The 15,717-nt window shown below is 35.4% G+C and overlaps 1 protein-coding gene across 1 annotated transcript; it reads right to left on the reverse strand.

Moving 5' to 3' along the window:
• Nucleotides 1-464: 464 nt before the first annotated feature.
• Nucleotides 465-12,744, reverse strand: LOC104884464 (nicotinate phosphoribosyltransferase 2). Its single transcript, XM_048646309.2, has 15 exons — nt 12,255-12,744; nt 11,847-11,994; nt 10,548-10,667; nt 10,301-10,435; nt 10,147-10,208; nt 9,558-9,633; nt 8,604-8,705; nt 7,298-7,414; nt 4,135-4,193; nt 3,469-3,643; nt 2,103-2,237; nt 1,920-2,018; nt 1,284-1,392; nt 940-1,052; nt 465-831 (listed from the first exon to the last, which is right to left on the reverse strand). Exons 1-15 carry the CDS (start codon nt 12,401-12,403, stop codon nt 754-756), a joined length of 1,677 nt encoding a protein of 558 aa, XP_048502266.1. The 5' UTR covers nt 12,404-12,744; the 3' UTR covers nt 465-753.
• Nucleotides 12,745-15,717: the final 2,973 nt, after the last annotated feature.

A 15,717-nucleotide genomic window follows, 5' to 3' on the forward strand; every position in this document is an offset into this window, starting at 1 on the left:
CTACAAATTCCTTCGAATAAATCATCAATTTTCACACAGATCATTCCGATTTTCTCACATAATCTATAAGTTGTTGATAATCTAAATAAAAAAGTCATAAAATGGTTATTAGAATTTAGAAACAAGTGTTAATAAGATGATTATTTTGACAATAATTAACTTTATAAGATAGTTCAAATCAAATCATCTTTTTTTAATGGAACATTACTCAAGTACAACTACTCAACCAGTACATGGACGATCCAACCAACCAAATGAAGCCTCAAAGGCAATGCAAGTACAAGTGTACAACTCATCCTGCATAAGTGCATATGATATGGTTGTCATTTTACAACCCTTACATAACACTAGGAACATAAATCCTGCAATGTAAGTAGCTCCAAATGTCGAGCTGCATCTATGAATGTTGGCTATACAAAATCCGTGGAGTTATTTTGCTCCCATTATTTTACGAAAAACGATAATTAGATCACCAAAGACTTCAAATATATATTACACTGACAACAAAATGCTAGTAAAGCCAAAAAAAGAAAAAGAAACTTATTACACTTTGTCATCGAAAAAAAAAATGAATTATATTGTGATCTCATCTGACATATAAATGGAAAAACCAGGAGGGGAAAAGCAAATATAAAATAACATGTACACATAAATGGGAGTTTGTTTGCATTTGGAGATTTCTTGCAATTTTTTGGCTGATTGCTGCTTTGTCGCCTATAACACGACGCATGTGGAGCCTAACCTCGATGAAACTCATTGTAATTCTCCTACAGGTGCTTCATTGAGCCATAGAAAATGAATGAAGTCGTAAAGCTTGGCACTCACACTCACCTGGTTCCAGAAGGACAAACATCAGTAGGTTACAACAATCACTGAACTCCCATATCAAACAAGAAAATAAGCACGTCTTATTTTGGGTGAAGAAAATGTTAAAATTACCTTGTATGGTGTAGGATTCAATCTCCTCATGTGGTCCGGACGCATTTGTTCCAGCTGCCTTATACATCGATCTCTGATGTCTTTCAGAGGTAGCATTTCTTCTCTAATTTTTTCTGCATAAAACCAAAGAAAAATAACATTCAGTATAAGTTTCCCGGAGACTAAAAATTGGCAAAATGAAACCTTTGTTCTGGATGAATTTGTACTCTCAGGTGGTACGATGTCCATGAATGACCTCTCAAAAAATAATGACGACCAACAAGCTATAAATACATCTTACTGGTGTTGATTGTTGTGATGCTATGAACACCATGATAAAGGAAGATAAACAGACTAGAGCTCACCTGAGCTACCTCTCCAATAACATTTCAATAGCTCCTCAACTCGCTGGGGTACTACATAAGCTCTTTTGGACTCATTGAATGGATGACGGCAGAGAATTCTCTCTGCTACCTGCAGTCAAAACATACATTTAATCACTCTTGGATAGAGTAATTTGGAAATAGAGAAGCTTTTTACATCTTTTATCAGCTCTTTCTCTGTTCCAGAGGAAACTATGTAGTTGAGACTTGCAAAGGCAAGCCCGTCTACAGGCTATTAAGCGCATTGATAACAGTATCCAAGCCACAGAAAGATGGCTACACCTATTACTTTCATGTTTTCAATCCAAACTCATATATAATCCTTTCACAACCATGCATTGGCAAAGAGCTCATATATAAATATAATTCAAGTACTACATCTTTAGTAAATTCTTAGATGCACATGACAGGATTCACTAGAAGCAGGCCCTTCAATTTCTTTCTTCGAAAAGGCAGCCCGAAGTGTCCCAGCTTTTCGTTCAGGTGAACTCATTTAATAAAAAAAAGAAGAGCAAACTCTAAAAAACATAACTTCTTATCAATATCATCAAAGTATTGAGTCATGAGAGAGAGGAGAGGAGGGATACGAGATTTGGTTGTTCATCAGTTACTTCATACCTTTGGAGCCGGTTCATTTTCTCCTATCATCAAATCTACAAGCGGGTATCCTTCTTTCCCATACAATCTGTAACATCTTTTTTTACATGGAATAGATACCTAAAAATTCATATAAGGAGAATCACACAATCTCAGAGAAGTAATAGCACTTTACCCTAGAATTAGTAGAGAACAGAAACGTACCTTAGAAACATCTTCAGATAACTTCATACGGGGCTGGTTATTAATCTCAACGAGCTTGAAGACACAACCTAGCGCAGCTTGAGCATAGCATGTAACCAGGTAGGTTCCTATTCCAAACGCATCAACCTCATGACCCTGTCTATGCAAAACATATCCATTTATAATAGAAACAAAGAGTAAAATCTCGCACTGTTTTCAGTGCTAGACAATCTTCAATATAACCCAAGAGCTTGGTGGTGGATGAAAGAATCCTACAACTTTTAAGAGGTGAAAAGAACAGGAATAACCTTTAAACCCTGTCATTCTTATAGAAGGACAGGAGTTAAAGGGTCTCTTAAAATCAAGAATGGAAGCAAGGGGAAAACTCTTATTCTCAAAATCCCATAGAGTGTGCATGCTGACATTCTAAAATTGGCTCAACAATCAAATCACGTTAAAGATAGGAAACAAGGTATGCATGCAGAGGTAGGGTTGTGCAAAGACCAGGGTCGGACCGGAATTTGGACCGGACCGGATCGGAGATTCCAGTACGGTCCTCGGTCCACAAAAAACCTGATTCCGGGTTTCCGGTCCGGTCCAAACCCGTAAAATTCCGGCCCGGACAGGTTGGACCGGATTTTCTATTATTTTAGTAAAAAGAAAAAGTTTATAAGTTAAAAAAAGTTTAAAAAGGTAGAAAGTTAGAAAGTTAACAACCTACTATTTATAACTTTGAGATTATTGTTATTAAAATTATTAATTTTTAATGTATCTAGTTTATGAATATATATTTAAATAAAATAAAAACGACAAGACCAGACTGAACCGGACCGGACCAGACCGGAAACATTCCGGTCACCGGTGCACACCCCTATGCAGAGCTGGCACATTCAAGGAAGCTTAAAGAGATGAGAAAGATCTTAAAGAGGCTACAACTAATGCATCTAAAGATTACAAGACCTTACGGTAGAAATAGCATCCTTAGCAAGTAAAAAGCATTAGATTCTACTTCTGCAACAGGAGAGAGGCAGGTGAATAGCTTATAAAGACTTGATTAAACGTAGCACAGCACATATGAATCACGGCAAGTTGTGTTCACGGTCGACCTTATCCTGTTTAATACTCTCTCCCTTTTAGAACAAGATCTCATTGTTGGATCCTATTCCACCTTGAATTACAAAATCAATACATTATGAATGTTCCTGTTTCTACCCTGCAAGAACAGATGCTAGGCATAGTATAGAAGGATCCCCTTGGTTCAAACTTGTCTTAATTAGAAATATCAGCCACTTAAGCAAGATTTTACAAAGCCTTTTGCAGCCTTACATGTAGAATAAGCTTTCAGCAACTCCAATTAGCATCAGAAGGTAAAATATAATGCAATCACCTGTTTGTTCAAATGGTCTAGGGTTTCCTCATTGAGGTCATTGCTAGCAGTAATACTCATCTTTCCGAAATTTGGTACTCCAAACTCTTTCTCAATCACCTGAAAAAACTTACGAGCCTCACAAGACAAATACGCCAGGTCACCAGAATCCAACCTAATGCCCATAGCCTTGTACCTGCAAACATGTCACGGGTGATGAAGCTTAGGAAAAGAATCATAGTGCCACCTCAAACTCTAGAACTATCCTGACAAAGGAGGTCCCTATTCCCTACAAACTGTTTAGATTTTTTTTTTCCTATTGCATTTCAGTAAATGCTTTTTGAAGGAGCAGTTGTATCTCCAATTTTATCCAAAAGAACAGGACTAGAAAACATCTAAATTAATAAAATCCACTCCCGTCAAAATGACAATCCAGTGCCCCATCTCTGGCAGCTGATGCACATTATTCACCAGTCAGAGAGACCACATTATTCTAATTATGTAGGCCAACTTAGATCCTTATCAGTTATCAAGTACCTATATCATTAGCTAGCAAGCAGGCCAGCGCCATTTACAGAAATTATTTTGCTTACTCTAAAACAATGCATTGGGGGGATATTTTTCTGAAGAAAAAGTTTGTTCTATACAAGCAGTTAACTAATTCATGCACATATAAATCCTCCATACCCTAGATCTTTCAGAGCCAAAGCAACTGCACAAAAATTTGGAATTCCACTCCTCAAAACCTGGTAAAAAGTTGGTGACACAATTAATATAAAAATTAAAATAATGAACATTCATCACAAAAGCAATGGCTATAATTATCAAAACAAAAATATAGGGAAACAAGGAACACAATCTGCAACTCTGAGTACAAACAAAGTAACACATGGATAGTTACTGATAGATAATAGATATGTGAATAAGATATTAACTTGGTGAGCTTTCTGAACAACACAAGAACAAGTCCCATTATTCGGGTTCTAGTATGATCCTAATGGCCCATTTGGTAGGCAATAATGAATTTTATTGTCGTTCTGTAATAAACAAAAAAAACTCTTGTCTCTACAGTATTAAAACCCATGCCCAAACATGTGTTTTTCTTCACAAGTACATTACCGTCCATTACCCACTTTACAGGTGGTATAGAGTGGGAATGGAAATTTGTGAAAAAAATCACATGTTTGGGAATGAACGTCTACCAAATGAGCTGTAAGTGTCTCAGGCATTCAGGGCCAAGAGAGCATATTCATTCTCTTCACCAAACCGACATAATACTAGAAAAGATCAAACCAAAAGTAGAATCCAAGAGAGTATATACACAAGAACGAGTCCCATTGTTGTGGTACGACCTGTGAGCTATATGCTAATTTTTTTAAGGAATAATGATTCAGGGCAAAGAGAAAAAATTTCTCCTCTTCCGCAAATCAAAATGTTATATTGCTAACATATTAGAAAGATAAGCACAGATGAAAAATAAAAAACACAAAGGAGCAGAGTAAATTTTGAGAATTATGGGGATATTTTCAAGCTTTTGATGATGTAGGAGTCTGGTATTGTAGGTTTCCATTTATTAAAGATAAGACAGTACAGACTTTCGGACGAGAGCAAAACAAAACCAATCTTTTAAAGAAAAGTTGCTGCATAGGTCCTTGACCAGCGTAGTAAATGGTACTACCACAAAGAACCTTCAATACAACCTAAATTACCTCCCTTATCATGAAATTAAAATGCTTAAACTATAACCATAAAAGATAATCCTGCTGCACCATATCTACAGAACTTTGGTGATTACAACTCAAAATTTTAAAGTTCAGAAAAATTCATTACAAAGATGATTAGTTATACTAATTCTATTTTATTAAGTTACGATTATTTATACTAGTTATATTTTATTTACTTAATAAGGCATCATTTTTCAAAAATCAACAACAATGAGATTATCCAAAAAATAGATTTCATAATTTTTTGTTTCCTTTTAACAACTTCACAACTAATTCCCTTTCACCAGTTTTATTTCGAAGAATTTTAAAATACATACCAGATTCCTGACTTGGTTCTGAAAATTGAGTAAATTACTCCATGAGACGGAAGATTGTGGAACTTTTGAACCTTCATCTAAATTTAAAATCAATGGCGAAGATTTACAAGAATAGTCCCATCTATGCTCGTCCTTCTTAAAACAGTCCCATCATCTGATTAACTGAGAATATTTGCAGAATCTTCTTGATTAAATCGTATACACAGTGGCGCCACATTATGATTTAGCGGTCAATTGGCCCCACTAAATTATGATAGTTTTTTAAAATTCTTCTTACTAATCTTGGTCAATTTCAATTTTCTCGTATAAATTTGATCAGTTTCCTAATATTCTTTGCCCTACTTTTATCTTAAATATGTTGAATTTTCTCTTATAATCTTCTTAAAACAGGATAAATGTTTTTTCTTTTTTTTTTTGGAGAACTTCTCCTCTGATTCCAACAGCATTCAACAACCTAAGGAAACATCAATGAGTGGCAGCTGGACAGAGCAGATTCATTTCATTGAGAGAAAAAGTTTGGTGGCTGATCCTCCACAACCATCAGCCATAATTTGAAAAAGTGGCGATAGAATGTAGGAAGCAAGCATGAAAAAACTTATTGAGAGAAGGATTCAACAGCACTTACTATTGTTTCAAGTAAATAGAGAGCTGTCCTATCATTGTTACCATTTTCAAAAATTTAACGTAAGAATTAGGTTAAATAAAATATAAACAGTGAAACTGAAAGGACGAAAGGAAATTCTGGACAGGAAGAGGAATTTCATTGGTACCCTTGAATGATACGCTTATATTTTTACTCCTAATCAATAACTTTTGATGTCATGTGCAAAGAGGGATGGAAGAAAAGCTGGAGCTGGAGCTGGAGGAGGGATCCATCTGCTACTGCTGGTTCATTAGGGGCCAGCTATCGAGGGAAAGGGGGGGAGGGTTCTGATGGTGTTCGACAGGAGGTGCAGCGGTGAGTGGAAAGAGACTAGAGGTGCTTCTGAGAAAAAAAATATATAGATGGAAAAAAATAAAAGGGAAACCAATCAAATTGTGAAGAGTTGCTAAACTGACAGATTTAGTCTAAGGATGGTTTTAGAAAGAGACCTTCCAAGCTTATTTCCAGTCAATCACAAGTTGGGACTTGCATAAACAAGAAATGTGTATAGTTGGGATTCTTCTCAGACAATTTTTCCAAATAAATGTTCTACTTTCCAGTTCTACTATTTAGAAACATCATAAAATCTTTTCATCTTCATAACCAGACTTATTTCAGCAGATGGGCAATCATCACGCTTCTTCACTATCCCTAATTGTCTTGCCTATCTATCCTTCCAGTTAAATATTGATGGGTAATTGATGCTAGTGAACATCTGTACGAACACAACTTCTAAAGATTGGAGTTTCAAACCTCCATCTTCCCCGAAGGACTTCCTAGCGTTTCCTACAAGCCCCCGTTTGCAACCAAAAAAAGATAGCAAAATGAACAAGATCTAAGAATATGAGAGATGATGGAAATGGATACTTCTTATTGATTATGTGAGCCTGGATAAAAACATGGCATCAAAGATGTTTTAGTGGCATACTGGCAATAACAAGAGGATAACGACAACTTTGCTACGAAGTTTACATTCCATCAGTTATCTGGTTTAACCACGACAGCTTTCATTGTCATTTCCTATAACTCCATAGTTAAAAAGCTACATCATTGCCCAGAGTAAAACCATGAAGAAGAGTAAGATAAAACAACATAATTACAAAAGTATGCAAGAATTAACATGCTCATATGCTTACACATGAAGACGTATCATGTTCAAAACTTACATCATATGTGTCAACTAGAGCCAGAAAATTATCAGGGAACGCCAGGGCATAGGAAGTAAAAGCTGCTAACTCACTCAAATTTGTCTCACCGACGCCACCAGTCAAGAACTTCGTTCTCTGGAAAGACATAGAGAGAAGATGATGAAGATACTGTGATGTTGTGTCTAGTTAAAGAAAGTTGACATCATACAACACAATTTCAAGTGTCAGAGTTAGAAGAAGAAGCCATCTGCCAAACCATCCCTTCATGTGGTCATTTATACAACAGAAAGTTATTAAGTGACTAGTAATATCATCACATATTGCCCATCAACTCATGCAAGTTTAAATCTTCTGTATTAGAATAGATCGTTACATTATGTTCACAAAGCTATGGACTTCACCTCCTCTTCCTCTTTTTCCACATTGAGTCATGATGGAGCAAAAGGATCCAGCATTACATTTTCAGACTATATGTAAAGGTGTATAAGTTTACTTTCCGAATTTCTAAAGGTACATATAATGGCATAAATAATTCTCTTCTTAAATAAAGACAGTCACAAAACTCCGTTACCTGTATCCATAATTAAGTGGGGCCATCCAAAAAGGATGATTTTGATTAAAATAGAGATATGACTTCCTACGGCTATGGGAATTGTTCTAAAATTGCAAATTCAAGCGCCAAAGAACATAAACAAGAGGACGCATATCTACTTCTAAAGGCCAAAAAAAAACTTGAATAATGTAACCCCTTTTTATTTTTGGTCCAATAATCACAAAAGATAGGAGTCCCCATGAATAAGTTCAACCATCCAAGAAGGATTCTTGCGAGTGAATACCATGAAGACTGTTCCACATTTCTACATTCAAGCACCAAAGACCGTGAAGGAGAAGGTAAAAGATTTTCAGCAGCATATATTTCCCTGGCTACATTTTTTATTGCTTTTTTGTATGGAAAACAAATCCCTTTATGTTCGGGACTTTGGGTGCCTCAACTGAAACGAGTAGTTCTGATGTCACATCATATAGATTACTTTGCCACACCAGCCAACCAATTAAACAAAGGAACCTATATACTAAAACTTTTCTAACTCCACAAAATGTAGAAAAATCAAATTCAAGCAGAAAGTTTCTAAAAAGTCTAGACTTATCCCTGAAGGCGGAGTGTCATATTCAGTTATTGTTTATACGGGGTTTGGTTTTGTTGTTGCCTGAGAAGTAATTACCATTTACTATTGAAGTAAAATCATCAGTGAGAGCGAGGTTACTTATAGCCAAAACGTATTTATTAAACCAAAAAAAATTCGGGAAGGTTTATAACAAGCACCTGAATTTTGTTTAACCACGTCTGAACCAAACTGACAAAGTCCTCACAAGTAGTAGAACCATCAGCACTTTGAAGTGATTTCTCCACAATCTCATCAAGGCTCTGCATATCAAAAACTGAAATAGTCAGAAGCAGAACCTTCTTTTAGTAGCCCATCTTCCAAGAGTTAAGAAGCAATTAAAATAAATAATCAGAATCCCGGGTATAGTTAACGATTTAGAGTACTTCCAGCTCAGAGCTTTCCAATTGTTATACAAGGTTAACAGAGGTGGTTCGACGCACCTTACATGGTAGCTAAAAGTTGCTGATGACAAACCCATGTAAAAACCAAATTTGAGAATAAACAGATCTAAAAACGTATTGTGCACAGGTCGCTATTAAATACAAGTATACAAATCTGGACATCCGTAAGGAAAACCCTCATAGACAGAGCTTTTTGTAACTTTTGAATGATACCGCAAAGTCTATTAAGTGAAATCCGGTTTATAGACAACGAGAATGAAATGACTTTTCAGTGCTTGACAGTTAACATTTCATCTCCAAAATTTTTAACAAACTTTGAGACGCCTATACGAATCAAATGAATCCTACATGAACTACCACTAGATCCAGATCCATTAATATGGATCTGCGGTTCTTCCGCATCATTCATAGGCAATGTGCTACATGAATACTTAAAGGCAGCGTTTAATTTTGTGCATATTCCTTTGCAATAGCAAATTTCTATACAAGATTGACTCTGTCAACCACTTCCTAATAACTTCAACAACAGAACACTTTTCAGTGAGAAGACAAGAGCATCAATCTACTTAAGCCTGATTACACCAATTCCAGATTTCCATCATAGTAAAAGATCATTAACAAATATTCGCATCTATATCACAAAGTACATACAGTTACCAAAAAAAAAGTATAAGGGAGTGTGATGGTTGAAAATATTAGGAGCAATCTGACCATAAATGAGCTAACAAAGGCATGTGAGTGTGTTCCCTTGAGTGGTATTCCAAACAATCTTCCAGCTGCAACATTGCTGTACGGAGGAGTAATAAAATTTAGATTAGATGACACACTCCAAGATATAAGACTTGAAATGTGATTGAAATGTTAAAATATTGGCTAATTTCCCATGCATTTCATAAGCATCCTGCTTCCCACTGTAAGCCAAGCAAAGAATCATTCATAGTGTTTCAACATATTCACCTTACATTAGAGAACTTTAACAGTGAAATCATTTCTTAACTTATTAAAGTATATTTAACTCCTTGTTCCTTTCTAAATTAAGTATAATATCTGATAATTTGATCAGAGAAACTCTGAAAATTTTCTCTTTGATTTACAGTTTCTTGTTAGTTACTACTAAATTTTAATTGTATTTTCCAAAGTAATGCTGAACACATGAAACAACAGCAAATGGTGGTAGCTTCGTGTATACCTATACAGACTTCCATTTTTCTGAAATTTCATACTATATCATGGTCATGAGCATGCATTATATAATTATGAACAAAAAAGAAGTTAAGAACCTCTAAATTACAAAACTTACCTTGTTGCGTCAAAACCACCCATATAACAGTACTTTGATGCACTAATTCCTCCATCGGGTCCCTACAGTGTTGCGGACATATATTAGATTTTAGGACGGCCATACAAGAGTCAAATTCCGAAACTTTGTTAAGCAGGGTATCCAAAGCTAAGACCTGTGCCCGTCTAAGACCGAATTCAAGTAGTATTTTGGAATTTCCAGCTACAATTCGGTGCCTTGCAGCGTTAGTAGCCACCAGTGATGCAAAATTGACAAGATTGACAAGCGTTGTTTCTAGTAGTTGAGCCACCTGATAAATATGAAGCACGGAGCTCAATTAAAAAGCTTCAGCGCAAATATGGTACAGCATGCCACGAAAAGCAGAAAATACAAGAATGACTATGTTCATCATTATTACTCACACCAACTGGTCCTTCCACCCTTATAAGGGGTACCCTAGGAAAAACAATTGATCCCTCCGGTATGGAGTAGACTTCAACTTCGGAACAGTCCAGTTGTCGAAGATAATCCAAAAAACCCTCCTGGAGGCTCAAAGGAGAAGGGACACACTTAGAAGAATACAACAAACAAAAAAGTTATCAAAAAGTTTATGCTTAAAGCAAGGTATATATTTATGTCTTTAGACTGCATATATGATTATACGTACGATATGTATAAAAACGAGCTGGCCAAGAGGAAACAGCCAGACCAAGTACCAAACAAGTTCATACGTGATACAAGAAACTTCTTCCTTGTTACTTTCATAACGTACAGCTATAACTCTTCTAGCACAAATAGATGAGGATCTTCTATAGGACCACAATCACCTCCTTCCTCCCAACAAAAAGAAAAGACAGGAAAAAATCCTGTCGAGTAATTATAGGTAAACATTTGTATTATATTATACTTGAGGTTATGGTGAAGTGGTTTAATAATCTTGTTTTGAACTTGAAGTTAAAGGTTCAAACCTCGGGCCTGAAAATTCTGTTTCCATGCTAAATTCAAAAGGGCATAGAGTTGTAAGCAAACCAATTAGCGGGCAAACTAAGTCAATATTGGTCAAAGTTCATTTGCTAAGTAAATAAACGAACATGATCTGATAATCAAACAACCAAAACTCGAACATCATAGTATTCGACTCGTTTATGTTTGTGAACTAGATTGCACCAATCAAATAATTTATTTATACACAAGTGATAGGTATATGTTTCTATTCAATTTGTTATCTTTATGAACTTTAATTCTTCAAAAATCTATATACTTAGATACTAGATAGTGCTCTAGACAACTTATTTTGATTTATCTGAAAACAAAAATGTCTTGAGAAGTTATAATAAATTCCAAACGGTTCAATTTCAAAACTACAAAAAAGTTAAGATAAAATCAAATAATTCATATAAGTCAACTTCAGTTATATAGATCACAACCTTAACACAACATCAATAATATTCATCCCCCTACATTTTCCTTAGGATAACTCCTCATAAAATATCCTTAAAGATCAACTTAGAGCTCACAAGTCACAAACAAACTTGAACTAAAATTCCACTTGATATTAGTTGGATTAATATCAATAATAAACGAACATGAACACTCTCTACTCGACTCGATTAATCTACCGCTTTTACATTCACTCATGAGTCATGACACTTTATCTCAATCCCGCACACCTATAAGAGTGTCTTAGGAGACGAATTGTAACAACATAAAGACACACGTACCTCGCATTTACCGGGCATGGCATCTCGGATAAAAGCAACATGCTCTTCCGTAAACTTGAAATTGGCTATGAATCTTAGGCACTCGTCTAGACCAGCAAATACGGTAAACTCACCATTAAACGGACTCCTTCGGAAGAACAAATCAAACCTTAAAAAAAAAACACACTATTTCAACATAAATACAATAGCAATGCCGCATAAAAGTGAAATAACAAACTTATCACCAACAAAATGCAGCATAACAATCCATGTCATCCATCAAATTCTACAATAACACTACATATACACATGCAATTGAAGCGAAAAACACAAATTGAAATATAACAGTACTATGTTACTACTACTTTGCATTAAACACAGAATTAAAAGCATGGAAAATGAAAGGAAAAGAAAGAGTGTGAAACTAACACAGCACGTTCATTGTGTTTGCCAGCTTTCCAATAAGCATACGCCATAGTAAACTGATAAAGATCTGTAAGTAACGGCGAAACCATCGGATTCGTCGGAGGTTCAATGGCCGATTTCATCGTCGGACCATTTTCTCTCTCCACCTCCATGATTGTTTGTTTGTTTGTTTATTCTACAAAATTGAAATTGAAATTGAAATTCTAGGGTTCTTAATTGATCGATTTGGTAGTTGTATTAAAAATTGAAATTGGAATGGATTGATTAGAGAATAAGAATATTATAGGCTAGAAAAAGACATGTGGAGAGAGAAAGAGTGGCGTAAGATAGTTATGATTTATATGACATGTGAAGACCGTTAAATACCCGTAAAATTGGGGGCAGTAGCCACCCACCACACCAGGAAATGAAGATGGAGATATCACTTAATCAGATATTGGGGGGATTTTTCTTCGTCAAACAAACGACTAATGAATGAGACCTCAGTTTTTTCAACTTTCAACTCTATGCTCGTATTTAACAATCAACACCAATTTTTTTCTTATTCGCGGGACCAATACGCACGGCTATAACGATTCATTTTTTGATGAGCTAAGGTTTTTTTTCCACTTATGACCTTAAATAGTTAAAAACCTATATTTTTGTGATGTACAATGTCCTTGGCGTTGATTATGTGTGATTAATTTTATTTGCATTTTGTGATTTGGTGGAACTAATTACTAACGTCTAGTTTACGATGGGTACAATGCATTAAATTTGTAAGTTTACAGGTATTGTGTATGATTTTGAAAAAAGTTGGACACTGCGTAGAAATAAAGAAAGGAATAAGGTTGGCTTATCTGGTTATTGGCAGTGGCGGATCTAACGTGGGTTCAGTGGTTTCAACTGAATCCATGTAGATCTGAAAGAAAAACTAGAAATAGAGGAAAAGATATAAAAGGATTATATACAGTTTACGCAGTTTTACTCATTGAAATAAGAAACCGCTTAGCGATAGGGTCTGCGCGATATTTTTCCTTGTGGTCACGAGTTAGAATCCTCATAGAAGTTCTATTCATTGTCTTCTTTTTTCATTTTCTTTCCCGTCTTTTTTTTACAACATACTTCTTTTTTGTTGAAGACAACATACTTTTATTTCTTGGTCTTCTCTTTCCTATTATTTATCCTCGATTTTTTTTTTTTTGAAAGGAATCCTCGATTTATTCTTTTAGCTCTTAAATTCGTATGGGAACTTTTATTTCTTTGTCTTTTTTTTCCCCCTTTGTCTTTTATTACAACATGTATCTATTTCTTGGTCAAACTGAGTAGATAAAACCATCTTAATACGAATAAGATCCTTATGCAAATAAAATCTAATGAAACTTAAAATTAATGTGATGAGAATAAAGAAAAAATTAGGGCTTTTCACTGGTGAAACCAACACAAGCTCCCACACACTCCTTTTGTTCCACAATGTTATTCTCACTTTCTGGTTAAGGGTGTTCCATAAAGTTATCTTCATTACCTTATTATTCCATATTTGGTAAGCTTGTAATGGTCTAATATTTTGCATATGACCCACAAGTTGCCAAAATATGACACTCTATGTCTCCTAAGTTTTGAATTGAACATTTGCATATCACACTCTCTCTCCTCCCCCACCCCACCCAAAAAAAAGTAATCTTCCAACCCCACCACCAATACTTTAGATCCTTTGGTCTGTGGAGTAACAACAAATGAAAGAAACATTATGAAATGGAGGGAGTAATTCACTAATGAAGGCTATGGTTTGAGAAATAAGGATGGTCCAAATACTGCATTAGATATGGTATAAGTCATACAAAACAATTATTTAAATAAGGGAATACTTAACAAGTAATGGAAAATACTTTTTATTTAGTAGGTAAGAAGAAATTCTATAGGCAATAATAGTTTTGATTTATATATATATGTATGTATGTATGTGTGCGTGAGTGCGTGTGTGCGTGCGTGCGTGTGCGTGTGTGTGTGTGCGTGTTTGTGTTGTGTGTGTGCGCCGCGCGCGCTTGCGTGCGTGTGCGTGCGTGTGTGTGCGTGTGCGTGCGTGAGTGCGTGCGCGCGCGTGTGTGGGTGTGGGTGTGTGCGTGCGCTAGGAATGCCTTTTTGGTGGTTAAGACTTTAGTAATGGGGGTACGTTTGAGTAAGAAGTATGAGCTGCATAATGTCATAATTGATTCTGCTTGTTAGACGATCATCAACAGGCTTTCGAAAAATGCTATCTACCTCTCAGATTTAGATAATATTTTGTCTAATATTTTAACTTCTTGTTCTAGTTTTTCTTCCTTAGTTTGGTCTCATGTTAAGAGAGACGAAAATTATGTGGCTCATCATTTAGCTAGGCTAATCCCTTTTTGGGTTGAACAGGTTTGGGAGAACCACTCTCCGTAGGAAGTGGCTCCTTACATTTTGATGGACAATTTGTCCCATGAGTAATGCTAGCTTTGATGTTTCCCCTAAAAAAAAAATGTATGAATGTATCTACATCCAAAAACAAACGCACATCTTTAGTCTCATTTGCATAAAGACATTAACTAAACGCACATCTTGACTCTTGAGTTGACATTTGCAATTTGTCATGAATTGTTAAGTCAATCCTAAGGGATTTTATGATGTGAGTTAAACTCAAGTTTAACGTAGCTTAACTCGACTAGTCTCTAACATACCGAGTCGATCTCGAGCAGCTTATAAGTTGTCTCATCTAAATTAGCATCTCCTAGAGTAAAAAATAAATCGCATTAGTCATTAAGCTTTTGACAACATTTGATAATTGCGTTTTCGAGTTTCTCACAAATTTTTAAGTTGAGTAGCTCAACTCAACTCACCAACATCTCAAAATTGACTCAAGCCCACTCAAATTGAGTTTTAATCAAGTCGATCACGAATAGCTCGAAAGAATCAACTAGCATGAACAATTAATGTGAAACTTAACAAGTACACTCTAAAAATCCGACTATTGATTGGGACAATATGAATATAGGCTATATAGTTGGAAAGGAGCAACATTGTCCATGTTGATATGGAATTTTCTCACAAATTTGACATGAACTCCATATAACTACCACCATTCATTACAATGAACACAACTTCTATATATCCAATCAAAGCCATAATTTTTCATAATTGCAGAGTGTATGGAGAGGAACAAAGGACGTCCCAAGAGTCAGCAATAAATGGACGATCATTTAAGGTTGTCACAACTCACAAGTACAAAAAGAAGAAATGCATTTCGTTTGTAATACTCCCTCCGTCCCATAATATAGTGCTTGTTTCTATTTTACACGGTCTTCAAGATGTAACTTTGACCTTTAATATCTTCAATTTCGTATTAATAAAAAATATAAAAATTTGATATTATGAAACTACATATCGAGACGAATCTAACAAGATCCCATATGAATATGTTTTTTTATATATACAAATGAGAATATTCGGTCAAAGATTTTAAAAT

Source organism: Beta vulgaris, chromosome 6 (assembly GCF_026745355.1).
Source record: "Beta vulgaris subsp. vulgaris cultivar EL10 chromosome 6, EL10.2, whole genome shotgun sequence".
NCBI classification, from domain to species: Eukaryota; Viridiplantae; Streptophyta; class Magnoliopsida; order Caryophyllales; family Amaranthaceae; genus Beta; species Beta vulgaris.

What these genes read in the sequence shown, in the direction of transcription:
- LOC104884464 (XM_048646309.2), bottom strand. Translation starts at nt 12,403, where the DNA reads ATGGAGGTGGAGAGAGAAAATGGTCCGACGATGAAATCGGCCATTGAA. An exon ending in TCGGTCTTAGACGGGCACAG is followed by an intron (nt 10,209 to 10,300) that starts GTCTTAGCTTTG and finishes GCAACACTGTAG; the next exon opens with GGACCCGATGGAGGAATTAG. An exon ending in TTGGCTCTGAAAGATCTAGG is followed by an intron (nt 3,644 to 4,134) that starts GTATGGAGGATT and finishes ACATGTTTGCAG; the next exon opens with GTACAAGGCTATGGGCATTA.